General features: G+C 42.8%; 1 protein-coding gene across 2 annotated transcripts; it reads left to right on the plus strand.

The window, feature by feature from the left end:
• Positions 1 to 11,350, plus strand: rad50 (RAD50 homolog, double strand break repair protein). 2 transcript variants are annotated; one of them, XM_052046606.1, is made up of 31 exons: positions 1 to 138; positions 1,134 to 1,271; positions 1,359 to 1,442; positions 1,584 to 1,735; positions 1,841 to 2,026; positions 2,099 to 2,303; positions 2,382 to 2,510; positions 2,604 to 2,769; positions 2,852 to 2,910; positions 3,131 to 3,265; positions 3,337 to 3,543; positions 3,621 to 3,803; positions 3,890 to 4,047; positions 4,230 to 4,405; positions 4,488 to 4,725; positions 5,009 to 5,198; positions 5,276 to 5,402; positions 5,490 to 5,683; positions 5,796 to 5,906; positions 6,007 to 6,099; positions 6,264 to 6,377; positions 6,482 to 6,609; positions 6,709 to 6,810; positions 6,922 to 7,044; positions 8,767 to 8,852; positions 9,057 to 9,199; positions 9,280 to 9,413; positions 9,491 to 10,517; positions 10,614 to 10,664; positions 10,767 to 10,862; positions 10,952 to 11,350. In XM_052046606.1, exons 2-28 carry the CDS (start codon positions 1,143 to 1,145, stop codon positions 9,675 to 9,677), a joined length of 3,939 nt encoding a protein of 1,312 aa, XP_051902566.1. In that variant the 5' UTR covers positions 1 to 138; positions 1,134 to 1,142; the 3' UTR covers positions 9,678 to 10,517; positions 10,614 to 10,664; positions 10,767 to 10,862; positions 10,952 to 11,350. The 2 variants fall into 2 exon arrangements, with proteins under 2 accessions (XP_051902566.1, XP_051902565.1); XM_052046605.1 differs by lacking the exon at positions 1 to 138 and adding an exon at positions 176 to 336.
• The last annotated feature ends 5,048 nt before the right edge of the window (positions 11,351 to 16,398 follow it).

Raw genomic sequence — 16,398 nt, forward strand, 5'->3', positions numbered from 1 at the left:
TGACGAGGATGCCAAAGTATACTGTAGTTCACGACTGATTAAACGAAGGAAAAAGAACACGCACAGCCCCAAATGAGACGTGTTTCCGCGTTCACATGACAAAACGTCACTGACACGGCTTCACTTTGCCCATCACAAGTGAGTAGTGTATGTGTGTAAAATAACTATACAGTATAGCATTGTTTCTTCATGATACCAGCAGTGAGGTACTGCACTCTCCGTTGTACGTTTCATACCCGGAAGACGAATGAATGTTACGTGATGACGTCATAATACAGTGTAGCGCGAACGCTTGGAGTATGAACTGTTCAACCCGAAGGCTAGTTCCAAAATAAGGTGTTTTACGTTTTCGTGGAACAATGCGACTTTAGACAAATAGTGACCATTTTCATTATTTCGTATCATGCATTGACGGTTGTTGTTGATTGTTATTGTACGTACGTTAATATTGTTAGTAACAGTAGCTTACCGTGTCGTTTCGCTTCGTGAGTGAAGTTAGCCCGACATAAAAGTAGTTCATACTCAAATAAACAAGTATTGGGTCCCCAAAACATCTACGAAGCCATCCGAAATACTTGTTTTCTGTTGTTACCTAGCTTTACCTCCAACTAAAAATTACGGTTCGTTGTAATGTTTTAAACCCAGCTGCCCTTCGTGCAGCCCAAAATCATGTGATCTTTTCCTCAATATGACCCCAAAGACAATAAAATGGTGAAAACGATGTGTATTATACAATTCTTTAGAGTTGCTATGTGTTTATAGCATCCTCAAAAAAAGATCAGGGCTTTCGGGTGAAATTTCTGGACGAACCTACCTAAAATTCACAATAAACGTTACAGATAAACTTAATTTGACCTTTAATCCATGAATCTGTGTCCCGGCATTATCCCAATGTGGAGAAATCAATGACATTTATGTAGAATCGAATCTAACTAATCAGATCCTGCCTGCGTGTATTACTGTGAGATTGAATCTTTTTTACACTGTTGTCACCATATTTGTTAGGTTCCCCATTTTATGTCCTAAATCACTGTTGCTCAGGAAAGTTAGACAAATGTAAAACTTTAAAAGAAATATGTGCCCTCCAAGACGCTCAAAACAAGACTATTTTGACTTTTTTTCGTCTCTTCCAGAAAGCAATCATGTCCAAAATAGACAAGATGAGCATCCTGGGGGTGCGAAGCTTTGGAATTGAGGACAAAGACAAGCAAATAATCTCGTTCTTCACTCCCCTTACTGTTCTGGTTGGTCCCAATGGAGCAGGCAAAACGGTACAAGGACTCCCATCGAACCCGTGATAAACCAGGAAGACGCACTGAAGTCAAAATGGATTGAATATTTTTTGTTCTGTTTTTCAGACCATTATTGAGTGCCTCAAGTATGCTACAGCAGGGGAACTCCCCCCAGGTTCTAAAGGAGGTGCTTTTGTCCATGATCCAAAGGTGAATCATTGTACCTTTAGATTGTTGTAAAGTGTGTTGGTGTATACCTGGGTCATTGGAAGATGAATGCTGTTGCATGCGGCAGGTTCCCCACTCCCACACCAAATTCTCATAAGAGCTTTCATCAACGTGTGATTCTAGGATGCCCATGAGACAGACGTGCGAGCACAGATTCGACTTCTGTTCTCTGATGTCAATGGAGACAAAGTCACCATCCAACGTTCCATGTCCTGCACCCAGAAGGCAAAGAATTATTCCTTTAAAAGCCTAGAGCAGGTTATTAGTCGGATAAAGTAAGTCAGCCTTTTTAAAGCTCCTGGCTTTTTTTTATAGTACTTTGAAGGGTGGCCGAAACAAAACACAATCGATGCTCATATTGTCTTCATCTGTTCATCCAGGGACGGTGAAAGCGTGAGCTTGTCATCCAAATGCGGCGAGCTGGATCGCGAGATGATTTCCGCACTCGGCGTATCCAAGCCCGTGTTGAATCACGTCATATTCTGCCATCAAGAGGATTCCAACTGGCCACTCAGTGAGGGCAAGGCCCTCAAAGAAAAGTTTGATTCCATCTTCGCTGCAACCAAGTAAAAGTCCATTCATTTCATTACTCTTCTCACTGCCAGTAGATGTGATCTGACATTCTTATCACATTCAAGGTATATCAAAGCTCTGGATACGATGCGTCAGTTGCGTCTCAAGCAGAGCAACACTGTGAGAGAGTGCCAGGTGGAGTTACGCTTTTTGAAGCAGAACAAGGAGAAGGCCCAGCAGATTAGAGACATTGTCGCTAGCAAGGAGGCTCAGCTGATAGCCTCCAAGGACAGCATCCAGCTGCTTGAAAGCCAAATTGAGCCACTGGAAGTATGTACTGTTTCACAGTTTGAAATCAAAGACATAGAATGACATATAAATAAGTGATGTTTTTGTTTTTTGTGTCAGAATCGGCTGGCAGACATCGACTTGAAATTGGGCAAGGTGATGAAGCTAGACAACGATATTAAGGCTTTGGACAGCCGGAGGAAACAGATGGAGGAGGACAACAAAGAGCTCGAGGAAACAATGGAACAGGTGGAAGATACAGATGGTTCACATAATCATAAAATATACACTTACCTGACACTTCATTGAGCAATTGAGCCTCTCGTCTTTGTTTGCTTGCAGGTGTTCCAGGGTTCAACTGAGCAGCTGCAAGAGGTTTACCAGAACCACCAGAGAACAGTGAAGGAGAAGAACCGCAGGCTGACAGACTGCCAAAAAGAGCTGGAGCGAGCCGACAGGGAGTGTCAGAGACTCAACAGGGAAAAGTCAGATCTCCTGGTGGAACAAGGTACATATCCGCTTCAATACATGACCATATTAATTTGAATGCACCAAAGAACAAAAAAATCAATGTCCTCTGGTCTTCCCAGGACGTGTCCAGCTAGAGGCTGACGGCCACACACAAAACATCAAGACCCGTGACACTCAGGTGAGAGCGAAACAATCCTGCCTACCGTGACCACGCTCAGTCGAACACATCGAACCAATTTGAAAGGAAAAGCATATTTAGTTGTTTCACCAAAGTACCACTTAAAATGGCTGGTTGGGTTTGGGACATTGGCAAGGCTGCCTGATCTCTAAATCGAACTATTGAAAATACCCGGTCCTTGAGAGAGTCGAGAGGTTTGACTTACAATTCGCTGTTGCAGGTTCGGTTATTGTCGTCCCAACTGGAGGTGGAAGGCTACGACCGGCCGCCCTTTACAGGGGTTCAACTCGAGAGCTTTCATCGTCATGTCGCTCAGAGACTTGAGCAAGAAAGAGAGACAGTCGCTCAGGTTATGGTAAGAAACGAGTCACATCACTCAGGCCAGTTGATCGAGTATCACACGCCACCTCTTTTTGCCTAAACCAGGCGGACCTGCAGGAAAGGGAACATCAGAAACAACAGTCAATTGATGAGATCAGGGATAAGAAGACAGGTCTGGAGAGAACAGTGGAGCTCAAAGAAGACCTGCTGGGAACGAAGCAGATTGAGCTCCGGAATGTCCGCACTGAGCTGCAGAGGCTGGAAGGTTCGTCCGGCAGAATGCAAGAGCTGGAAAACGAGCTGGCAACAGCGGTGAGTTTGTCGATGTTTCCACGGTTGGCATTTAAAAAAAATAAAAAATCTGTAACCAACATTCATGCTGATTTCAGGAGCGTGAGCTTCAGAGCACCCTCCAGACGTCCAACGTGGAAGAGCTAAAAGTGGAGGTTGTGCAGCTCCAGAGAGAAAAGGCAGAGCTTGACCGCACACAGAGGCAACTGGACCAAGAGATGGGAGTGCTGAACTTGCACACGACTGCGCGCACACAGATGGACATGTTGACGAAGGACAAGGTGGCATTTGTCATCCATGTGTGGGCTCTTCCTCGTCCATGTCTGTTGTTTCCCTTCATAGCAATTCCTTTGTTTCGGTCTTGCAGAAAGAGAAAGAGGAGCAGGTACGCAAGATCAAGTCGCGTCACGGTGATGATCTGGTGTCACTGCTGGGCCACTTCCCCAACAAAAGAGAGCTGGAGGACTGGCTTTACTCTAAGTCAAAGGAAATAAACGGCACAAGGGACAAACTGGCCAAGCTCAAGTATGTTCTAATGATAGGATTATTTATATTGTACATGAAAACATTGTTTAAAATTTTGAAAAGCTTGAATGTCTACCAGCATTGCAGTTCCACTTTGCATGTTCCACTAAGATATACATTTTTGCCTTGTTACTGAACCTTACTTTGTCATGACGAGGCTGTCGTAATTTCACAACTCGCAGCAAAGACCTGGCTTCCAGCGAGCAGAATAAGAGCCACATTGCTGCCGAGCTACGTAAAAAGGAGCAGCAGTTGACAAATGATGAAGAGAAATTTTTCAACGTGTGCGGCAGTCAAGATCTGGAGCAGGACCTGAACAAAGTGCAGGAGGACCTGGAAAAAATGTCCAAACAAAGAGGTTGACATGTGCGCCAATAGTCTCATTCATGCAGAGAAATCACAGAGTTAGATGAGTTGTATAATTTGTTGCTCTCTTCTAGCCATGCTCGCTGGAGCCACTGCCGTCTACACTCAGTTCATCAGCCAACTGACTGAGGAGAGAGAGCCCTGCTGCCCCGTCTGCCAGCGGACGTTCCCGTCGGAGCCCGACCTACAGGAGGTCATCAGCGACATGCAGTCCAAACTGCGTTTGGTTCCAGATAAGCTGAAAAACACCGAGCAGGACTTGAAAAAGAAGGAGAGGAGGAGAGATGAGATGATGACCCTAAGACCAGTCAGGTAGAAGATCTCAACTCTGATACAGGGCGTCCTCAGTTTCTGGTGGGGTTCAGTTCTTCTGCTGGTGACATAACATTACACCACATATTTGTATGGAAAAAAATGTCAGAAATAAATATGAAACAACTTCACGAGAAATAGTAAGTGTGGAGGTAACCGGGCAGGTCTGCTGCATGGCGACCAATTTTTATGCCATGTTGCACATGTAAAGTTTTTTAAGAAGATAAATTGACATGCTGTAGGTTTGGCAAAATCATGTACAAATGTGTACCCGTCCCCACAGGGAGTCCATCGTGCAGTTACAGGAGAAGGAGTTGCCTGAGCTGAGGAATCGACTGCAGAGTGTGAACAGGGATATCGAAAGGCTGAAAAGTGATGCGGAGGAGCAGGAGACTGTGCTTGCCATGTTGATGTCAGAGGAGGAAACTGCCAAGGCCTGTCAGCAGGACATCGCTCTTATGGACCGATTCCTGGTACTACTCTCCTGTTTGCCTCTCGGATCACGTCAAGAGACTTCGTGGTGTCAATTGGTAATTGTTTTTCTTTGTAGATGGATCTCAAGGAAGTGGAGAGGAAAATAGCTCAGAATGCAGCCAAACTCCAGGGAGTAGACTTGACCAGAAGCGTCCAGCAAGTCAGTCAGGAGAAGCAGGAGACTCAGCTCAAGTTAGACACCAGTAAGATGTCACATGGTTAGCAAGATGGAATCACGGAAAGTGTCATTAAATACTTGCGCCGTGCTTCTCGACATTTTCCCCGCGCAGCATCCAGCAAGATGGAGCTGAAACGGAAGCTGATCCAAGACCAGCAGGATCAGATTCAGATGCTGAAGAGTTGTGTGAACGAGACCAAAGCGGAGAAACTCCAGCTGAGCAGCGACATGCAGAAGCAGCAGCAGCTGGAGGAGCAGTGTGTCGATTTCACCACTGAGATTCAAACCTTAACCAGGGACATCCAGGTACTTTGATTGTCATCTTGCCGCAATTGTCCTGTCTTTTCGTTTTGTGACCGAATGCCAGGCTTTGCAGAAAAAAACAAGCAAATAAATGCTGCCTTCTTGCCACAACCAGGAAGCAAAGGAGCAGCTGTCTCCGTTGCAGTCCACCTTGAATAAGATGCAGCAAGAGAAACAGGAGTTGACGGAACGTAAAAGGCAGAAGCAGGAGCAAGGACAGGAGAAGGTGGACACGTGTTAACTCACAAGTCAAACCCGGCCGGGTGTTATTCTGTCTTTGTCCAGTAATGTTAACCTACCGGTACTTCACGCTTTCTCAACGGCAGATTAATGTGATCAAAGAGAAAGTAAAGACCATCTCCATCTTGGAGAAAGACATCAACCAGTATCTTGAAGAGGGCAAACATAAATACAAGGAGGTAAGTTGTTTATTGTTGCCACACCGACCCTCAAATACTTCGTTGAGTGATCCATCAGTTAAATCTAGCATCCGGCAGCAAAGTGCCAGTTGGCCCATAAAACTTTTAAGATTCTCAAACATCTTTCTATTAAGAGTAAGCAAACCTCCTAAGTCTTGTTGCAGCAAAAAGAGGCTGCGCTTCAAGCAGCTAGCACCTTGCTCCATGAGGCTGAACGACACAAGGAGAAGATCAGCAAAGAGATAGGAAACATCCGTCAGGATATTGACACGCAAAAGGTAAAGTCATTGTCCCTTCTGCCATCGAGTGGAAGCCCGTTTAATTGTTCTGCTTCTACGTTGCTTGGACTGTTAGGTGATTCGATTATTTTCTCATGCGGCAGGTTCAGGAGCGCTGGTTACAGGACAACCTGACTCTAAGAAAGCGTGTTGAGGAGCTTAAAGAGGTTGTGGCTAAGCGGGAGGCCCTTTGCAAAGACATAGGCAACATGCAAGTGATGCAGCTACGCCAGTAAGGCCCCTCGTCTGTGCTTCGCCAAGTATTTCCGTGAATAAGTTGCCGTCAGTTCATTTCGCGGTTCTCACTCCACCTCATTTTGCGCTCGTGCAGAGAACGGCGTGAAGCCGAGCGCAAGGTGGAGGACCTAAAGAAGAACCGCAGCATTGCGCTGGGTCGCCAGAAAGGCTTCGAGGAGGAGTTGCTGCATCACAAGTGAGCTACGTTAGGGTACCGAGCTAGCTGGTCTCTTGTCAACGCCTGGACTGTCAGTCCCTCGCGTTTGCTTCACAAAAACCTTGATATCTCTGGATGGCTCATTTTTAGAAAAGAGCTGCGAGAAGACCAATACAACAAAGCAGACGAACTCTACAAAAACAAGATGATCGTAATGCGCACGACAGAGCTGGTCATCAAAGACTTGGATCTCTACTACAAAGCCCTCGATCAGTGAGTGTGCCGCTTGATATCCAATTCCTCCTATGCAAACGGTTTGTCAAACTACAACACTTCCACTCACTTCCACAGAGTTCCTTGGCATAAAGATGCAGCAAAATGGCGACAAAGCACGCCTTTTGCCAAAATAAAGCTCCCTAATTCACTTCTTGGCACCCATATGGCACAAACGTAAATTTTGTTGTTTTGATCTGAGCACAAAAACCAGGAAATATGTGAATGGTTGCCAAGATTGCTTGTAATTGTACTTCTGGCAATGTCTTCTAGCATCTGACTGAGCTTTTAAACAATAAAATTCAGCACCTATCTGTAGCGTGAACCAAAATAATCATGCTGGGCACAGGCGGCCAATAAATCTGTAAAAAAAAAAAACTAGAAGAAAGTAGATTATGGAAGCGTCAGATGGAATTTATGGGGCATTGTGTCACTGTCGGGCAGTCATAATGGCACAATGTGGGAGTGTTATTTCCCTCACGTCTGCACCGGTTGAGTCAGCTCTCTCATCAGCACTATCAAGATCAAAAGCGGGTCGGCCATGGCCACATTCCAAAGGATGGGGGATGTATGGCCCAGTTATTGTCACAGTGGCCAAAAAAATGGACTCGGCCTTCAACAGCGAATCATGGCAAAAGTACGTTCTATCGACCGCGATGTGGCATACAGGCTTTGGTTTAGACATTAAAAAAAAAAACACCTGAAATCCTGACTCCACCGCACTTTTTTTTTCTCGATTGGAGTTACGCGCAACTAGTTCTCAAAAATATCCAGCCAATTTTTGGACACATTGTCCTCATGAATTATTTTCTTTATATGTGTTCAGAAGCTTCAAAAATAACTGGCAATAATTTGCTGTGCAGAATCAAAAACCCTTGTCAGCAAATCAGACGGATTGATAAGACCGACTTTTCCGATTTCGTCATGATGCGCCTCTTTGATTGCCATACATGGGCGTCGGAAGACGGCGGTCGATTTCCGCTTGGTATTTTGACATGACAGTCGTTCATCAGTTGTCGATGTCATTGACCAAACGTTTCCCGTAACACAGGAAGAAAACATCCAGTCAGCTTCAGTTTTATCGCCTTTATCAACCTACTTGTTTACCGTTTATCATCAATCAGTAAGACACAGATTAAAAATATGTTGTGACCCACAATCCAAACTGGAAAAAAAAACCGCGATATCACGTTTTGTGGTTGGGCTGCCTCCCACAAGATTATTTTACGTGTAATAGACAACTGTTGAGCAAATAAAGCGCCGTTTGGCCATGCTATTAACTTAAGGCTTAACTGTATGTTTTTATGAACTGCTAAAAGTATCCAAATGTCAGGCTTCAACATTTAAATCGCCTTGAGTTAATTCTAGTGATAATAATAATAATAAATTTTATTTATAAACGCCTTTCAAGACACCCAAGGACACTTTACAATAACAAAAAACACAAAACAATACGGTAAACTAGTGCTATCTACGAACTGTGGACTGGCATTTGGTTTCTATTTAGTTGACAATATTTTGAAAGTACAGGTATTAGAAAGTAGTTTTGTGTGCATGTGCAGCACAAACCAATAAAACAAAATACAGCATTAATTCAATATAAATCTCTTTTTTTCTGAGGTAGTTAGAAATTAAAAAGTATTTCATGATTGATTTGATTTTTTTATCTCCCCCCCCCCCCCCCCCCCCCACAATAAGCACATCTGTCTTTGTTCCTTTCAGAACCATCATGAAGTTCCACAGTATGAAGATGGATGAAATCAACAAAATCATCAGAGACCTTTGGCGCAGCACCTACCGAGGACAAGGTTACACTTGCGCCTCTTTCACACAAAGATTTCCACATCGTCGCTTTACCAAAAAAAGAAAAAGAAAAACAAGTGCGAAGCCGGATTGGGTTCAGTCATTGACTGTAGTTTTTAAATAGTTGTCAATTCAGGGGCCCGACCAACTGGTGTGAAAGATTCACTCTGAGCCATCAACATCATCTCATCCTCATTTCCTCTTTCCAGACATCGAGTACGTGGAAATCCGCTCAGACGTGGATGAGAACTCGTCTGCCGGAGTGAGACGTAGGATTTACAACTATCGAGTCGTTATGGTAAAAGGAGACACCGTTTTGGATATGAGGGGACGCTGCAGTGCTGGCCAGAAGGTACCTACTTGACTTTTTTTTTCTCACTAATTTTGTGCATGTTGTGTGTTGTAAGTTTGAACCTGTGTGTGTACGCACAGGTGTTGGCCTCTCTTATTATCCGTCTTGCCTTGGCGGAGACCTTCTGTCTGAATTGCGGGATCCTGGCACTGGATGAGCCCACCACCAACCTGGACAGAGAAAACATTGAATCACTGGCACACGCCCTTGTTGAGTGAGTGCACACACACACACACACAAACCTGCAAGACAGCAACTCACATCTCGTTTCCTCGTCTCTGATTGGGACAGGATCATTAAGAGTCGTTCCCGCCAGCGCAACTTCCAACTGCTGATCATCACGCACGACGAGGACTTTGTGGAGCTGCTGGGCCGCTCCAGTTACATCGAACACTTCTATCGCATCCGCAAGAACCAGGACCAGAACTCTGAAATCACCAAGTGCAGCATCAGCTCCCTCTCCTCCTATCTGCACTGATTATGCCGTCACAGTCGTACAGTAACTCCCTTTTGGTTTCATCAATACCTGTTGGATATTCCATTCATGTTTGTTCACCACAGAAGAAATCCCCTGAATCTACACAAAAAAACGTTCTTTGAATAAAAATTTAATTTTTCTGTGCTTTTGGTTTGGTTCATTTTTTGGGGTGTCTGAATTAACCAAAACAGAGACATAAGACTTAAGAATGTGTCTGGAGATCGTTGAAAACTGCATTTTGATTTTGCCAAATGAATGATATAATTTTATGGTAAACTATTCAAATGGCTTTAAAAAGCTGCGTTGTTGTCAAAACCAGCTCACAAAAAAATGACGAGTGCTATACAAAAACGTCATTCCCCTTCAACTTTAAATGTTGCTAGAACTAATTGATTGCAAATCTAATAGTGGGACGAGATGTAAAAATGGCCACTAATATTTTGACCTAATATGGCACTCAAATTCAAAGAAACGCATCTCATTTTGTTGGAAACATAATCAAGCAAATCTTATTTCCTGTGTACTGCAAGAGTCACTTTTTTTAAGGAGGGGGGTTGGGGGGGGGGACACACCATCAAAGGGGTGGGGTAAGATGAGTATAAGTCCCGTGCTCGCGATTGAGGTGTCAGAATGAGCTCGTAGCTGCCAATTGAAGCGATTTCTCGATTCAAGCTCATTCCTACAACAAAAATGATGATGATGATGACAGTGGCGCTCCTGATGATGTCCTCCGCAGCCTTGCTGGGCCATCCAGCTCCAACCAAGCCCACCCGTGAAAGAGTTGAGGATAAACTCAAACCTATCATCGACCTGTTTGATCGCAACATATCATTACCCATGGTAAGTGAAACGGTTTCAGTCCTCAATAACTTAAAAAAAACATACACATATAGTGCAAATACATTAAAATTCTACTTTTTTTCCCCGCCCCCAAAGGGAGACTTTCAGAATTTGAGACATCTGGCACAAGGAAACAAAAAATGTGAGGTGAGGATGAGATCATTTTCGTCAATATTTTTGGATGTGAAGGCACACAGATACACATATTTTTTTTTCATGCACATTGATCATTTTGATTTGTCCCAACAGGCCAAGTTCTTCTGCAAAGTTCACGAGCTGATGGACAAGTCTCAAGCGACCAAGGAGATTGCCAGACATTTGAAGGTGTACAATAATCTGAAAGAAGTAAGGAGAACCTTTCGTCTGTTGTTTTTTTTTTTTTTTTTAGGGGTGGGGGGCGCGAGCATCACTCTGACCATTATCTTGTGTTGCAGTTCAAATGCAAAGAAGTGCGCCAGCATGTGCAAGCGACGGGCAACAAATACCCAATGTCTTTTCTCATGGAAGATCTAATCGGATGCATCCGATACAAAATCACAAAAGGCCCAGCGAGCATCACCGCACCCCCCACCAATGCAACCCAGCCATCTGAATAGATGCAAAGGTCACCTTGAAAATGTTTACATGAATGATGTTTTCCTCAGGTTTAAATGTGTTCCCCTTGGTTTATAAAACAGCTACTGTACTTCATCAACTTGAACAGCGTTGAATCGCTGCAACCCCCAATCTCTTGGATCTCATCTATTTATTTTATACTGTGTATTTAAAGGGCACATTTAATGTATTCCTATCAAATAAAAGAGAAAATTAAATCTTATTGCCCAGTCATGAAATGTGTTTGTATTTTTTTTTTGGGGGGGGGGAGTTTGGGTTTTTTTCCACCTACACAGACAATTGTGACAAGGATATCATTAATGAGAGAACAACAAAAGGGACACAGATTGGGTTCTTTGCTACATTTTCTTGTCTTAATTTGGTGAGTCACCGCCAGGATATCCCACTTCCTGTAGGGAAGGTAGCAAGTAGCAGCCGTAGATGGCCGCCAGGGGGAGTACAATGTCTTTGTCGCGTGGGTAATTCCTTTCTGCACTGTGGTCTATGCAGTCACATTAGTCCGTGTGGAATAAAAAATGCTCCGACTTCTTTTATATTGTTGTAATTGGGCTATTCAAGTGGTTTAAGTAATAATTTCAACCATACACAGCCGTTAATATCTAAATCACCGACAAGAGGCAACAAAAGTGAATAAACACCGAAGTGAAAATGTACCCATTGGACCGATGTTGGCCATTTTCCTTACTTAATGTCATATGATTATTTGGTGTTTCAATGTCTCAGGTGTGAATGGGGAGCAGATGTCGGGGTTTTTTTAAAGTGAGGTTTGGACTCACTCTCAACGCCAAAGCACCCTAAAATGTTACTAATCACAGGGTGTAACTGTAATTTGGTTTTGAATATTAGATATCAGCAGGTTTTCTTCTTTTGTCTTCTTTAATCGTGTCTAATAATCTCAACTGGAAATCTCCACTCTACCATCATATCAAGCACCAAACTCTCCAACAGTTTCAATTCTACCTATCATTCCTTTTTTATATAGACTAGCTAATTTGTTTATTAGCTACTTTGAATCCGAAGCTGTAATCAAATATGAATCAACTCCAGTTAAGTATTCAGCCCACAAAGAAGTCTTAAAGAAACTGTTGTCTTGGGCTGGTGCACTCAAGCACTCGGGCCAGTCCCAGAAATACACGAGGGTAGATGCACAGTTCTCTGGGACGAACACGTTTCAGCACTCTTCTCCCTGCTGCAGCCGTCACTGGGTGATGTGATGCAATGTGAGCGCTATATGGGCAGGAGGAGGGGTGCACAGGACGCTTCTTGTTGCTGGTCACATACATGTGCCAAATTCAGGGTGTGCGCGTGCACACTATTGAATCGTGATGCTCATTATTGCTGTAGTTAAAAAGAAATTCCCTCCTTTGATTTTTTTTTTTAAATTGAAATGATGAAAGAATCGCCAAACTTTTCAAATCAATCAACTACTCACGTTAATGTTCTTGGGTCTTTTCCTGGAAATGACTTATTTCTACCAATTGATTGGTTATGATGATCTTGGCATTTGGGGATCTAGCGCCACCTGTTGCTGTGGCATGCATTTGACGGCTTGCTCATATGTTTTAGTCGGATTTACCTCTTTTTTTTTAAAGCACATTTGTTGGTGACAATAGATATCTTTGTGTTGGATGGTATCAGACAAATATATATCATATATATATATATTAGACAAAAGTGCCTTCAGTCAGCGCTTGTTTCAACCTCTCAGTGCCATAACTGTGTCAACACGCACATTGGGCGTTAAGACATTTTTATGTTTCTTGATGTTTTGTTTTTAACCTTCTTTCTCTCTTTTTGTGTGCAGTCAGCTGCTTTTGGTCCAGTAGCCTCAGGCCTGACTTGAGGGCCCGGGCCGCAGGGATCAGACGGCGAGGTTGGCAGGGGGGTGGTGGTGGTGCCGCAACCGCCACGGGCCGTCCTCTAGGGCCCTCAGCTCTGCGTTTCATGTGAGTCTTCAAAGAAAGGGAGGAGGGGAGGCGATTTGTGCCATTGTTGTGTTCTCCGCCATCTTGTAACACTTCTGACTTCCTTGTTTCCATGCTTTTCTCTTTGAGACTCAACCACGTCTTCGAACGAATATCCTTCAAGAAGCATGATTACTACGAATACGGAAGGCATTACTATCATCATCCATCGAAGATTTTTGTAAATTTAGTTTTTCTGGACTTTGTTTGGAACATGACTGGAAGTTTTTTTTTTTTTTTAACTTTAATAAAACTTTGTTTCCTTCTCATAGATTAAATGTCATCGTTGAAAAAGCAGACAGCCTTTTAATTGCTATTGATTATCATTATTGTCATGTTATTATTTATTGGAACCTGATTGTTCTGTTAAAACAATTTTCGGACATTGGTTGCATCCTCGGTTAAACAGATCATTCAATCACAATGGGGTTCAGTTTTTGGTGATTTCTGAAAAAAATGACTGTCATTAAAAAAAAATGCTATCATAAAACACACACACACACACACACACACACACCTCAGATTCTGCTGCAATTGATTCCCTAATGATAAGCACGAAAGAAAATGGATGGCTGGACTGCATCCCAAATTTTTTCCTAAATTAAGTTTGAAGGAGATGTCAACAAATGTTCCACTGGTGGATCTTCCAAGTGTTTTTGATTATGTCAGCCTCCATCCCCGTTTGCACGCAACACACGGGGGCCTCCTTGTCTTGTGGTTGAGGGTCCCACGGGGACTCCCCGTTGTCACACTGGTTCAGCATCATCTTTGTTTTAGACTGCCGGGACGTGCACGTACCTTGACGCCATTATAAGTTTGGACAAGAGATGACGGAATGTCGAACTTGTCCTGCTTGGATTTCGGCTGTATACTTAATTTCCTTTTCCTCCTCTTTACTTTCCACATGCTTTTTTTAAGATTAAATAACTGCGCTCACTTACTGTTCAGTCCATCACCTGATTTAATGTATTAAAAAAAGAGAAAGAAATCACACCAATGTGAATTATTTCTGGCTGGCTAAATGTATTCCTCAAGGCACTTTGATAATGGAGAGCACTTTAAATTATGAATGGAGTGGATCGTAGTGTTCTGCAGGCCTGCAGGATGAATTAAGCAAGAGCGCCTCTAATATCGCCTTTCCTCCCCTCGTCCTTTGTATGCGGGATTCCACAATCTTCCAAGATTTGCATTGTGGGAATTCCTTGCACATTGTGTTTATGTAACATAATAGCATTGACAACACAACATTTCATTGGATTTTTTTAAGATGACTGAGCTAGATTTTTTTTCTCTCAGATGGAAAAAAAATGAATGTCAACATATTTAGCGATTAGCCTCCAATAAATCAATAATATTGTTCCAATTAAAACCACATGCGGGGATTCCTTGATATCCGAGAGGCCCCTTTTAAGTTTTTCAAGGTATGGGCTGTCGTTCAGATGTTTTTAGAATTTATTTTTACTTTTTTTGACCAGATCAAAATCCAGACAAACAAGGGCTGTCTGGTGTCATTGAATTCAACTGACTTGACATCAAGCCGTTTGTTTGGCAGCTTGTGGGGAAAAAACGTTTTTTTAAAAAAGTTGTTTATTGACACTCTCAGTTGAAGTATGCCATCAAACTAAACATAAAACATGTGCATGTGTATTTAAAGAACCCACTTAGTTGTGCTTTCACTATCTTAACGCAAACACAATGGGAAAGCCATAGTCTGGCTACCAAAAAGCATCTATGTCACAGTTTTGTATTCCCTTTATGCAATAGATAATTGAACACAATTGAACACGTGCAGACAGATAATATAGCAATACTCAAAGGTATCTATTCTTTATCCTCTTTGAAGAATGTGTCATATTACACTGGTAACATGATGTCCCCGCCCTTAAAAAATAATCAGGAACAATGAAAAAAAGCTAACGTATGGAAATAGATGTGAGATAAATATAGAATTTATCAAACCGCTTGTTCGTGCTTGAATTTCAGTTAATTTTCAGGGTTTCTTTTGTCGTTGTTTTTTTTTTTTTGCATTTTAATTATTCCACTTATTTATTTATTATTAATCACGTGGCGCAATTTTTTTGTCAACGTAAAAAAAAAAAATGTCAGCGTGAAAAATTACAATTTTATTCTCTCACTGGCCGCAGCGTAAAACACACTGGCGCCGAAGAATAGCATCGAGGCCGAATATTAGAAACACCCGTCAGTGTGCTGCAAGTTCGGACGATGGAGCCAATCAAATGCTTCGTTTTATTTCTCGATGCTGTCGATCCGTTAGGCTCTCGCTATAGAAAAGCACAAAAGTCGCAGACAGATGGACATCATCTCCATTTAGAAGACATCCATCATCCAATCCTCAAGTTCCCTGCGAGTGTGTGTTGACAGCGAGTTGTCATGATGGTGATAGGAGATGACTAATAGAGTAGCGAGGTAGCCGTCTTCCTCATTCTCATTTGGTGCTACTGGCTATGAATGAATTATTGATTTTGGGACACCCCCCCCCCCCCCACACACACACACACACCTCATCCATACACGCCACTCTCCCCTCTTGCATTCCCTTACCCTTCGCCGCCCCTAAATCGTCAGCCATTTTGTGTGCAGTAATTTGAATAAGCTTATCGTAAAGTCATCCAACGGCCTTTGAACACTACGTAAGTAAATTGGGTGAATGAATGAATCTTTATTATTGTGCGTAAAGATAATTTTGGGTCATTTTGCCCACCCAACTGACCAATAGCAACTTTCTTCCCGATTCGGTCAACATGCCCCTCCCTCTGCGATATTTGCTTGAAGTTGCAGCCCCCCCAAAAAAGCAAAACAAAAACATTTCAACGCAAGCTTGTTGCATGACAACGTGCCGTGTAAATAATTTAAGTACCCCTCCGTCGCCACATGACACACGCACACGCGTTCCAAGTCTTCAGCTCTACTTACCAGGACGGTCGCTTCTCGTATCAAGCAGCCCATCCATTATTCACACGACGCAGACCCTGTTTAACCTCCTGTTGATGTGCCCCCCACTAAATATATAAATCTATAAATGGATGGGTTTTGAACACACCCGATTCGCATTTGATTAGGGATAGTTGCAAAAGGAATGAATTCATAATCTTTTTTCGTGCTCACACGACTGCAAATACGCTTCATCCATTGTTTGAAAGTACACGAATCAAATGTTTCATCCTTGTGGATACATTAAAAAAAAACGGAAAATTATACCTTTAAGTTAGACGAGTATGCATATTAAATTCTTCGAGGGAGAGTAATGAAACAATTTGTGTGCCTTCCCTAAATCGGCAATC

This window comes from Hippocampus zosterae, chromosome 16 (assembly GCF_025434085.1).
Source record: "Hippocampus zosterae strain Florida chromosome 16, ASM2543408v3, whole genome shotgun sequence".
Lineage (NCBI taxonomy): Eukaryota > Metazoa > Chordata > Actinopteri > Syngnathiformes > Syngnathidae > Hippocampus > Hippocampus zosterae.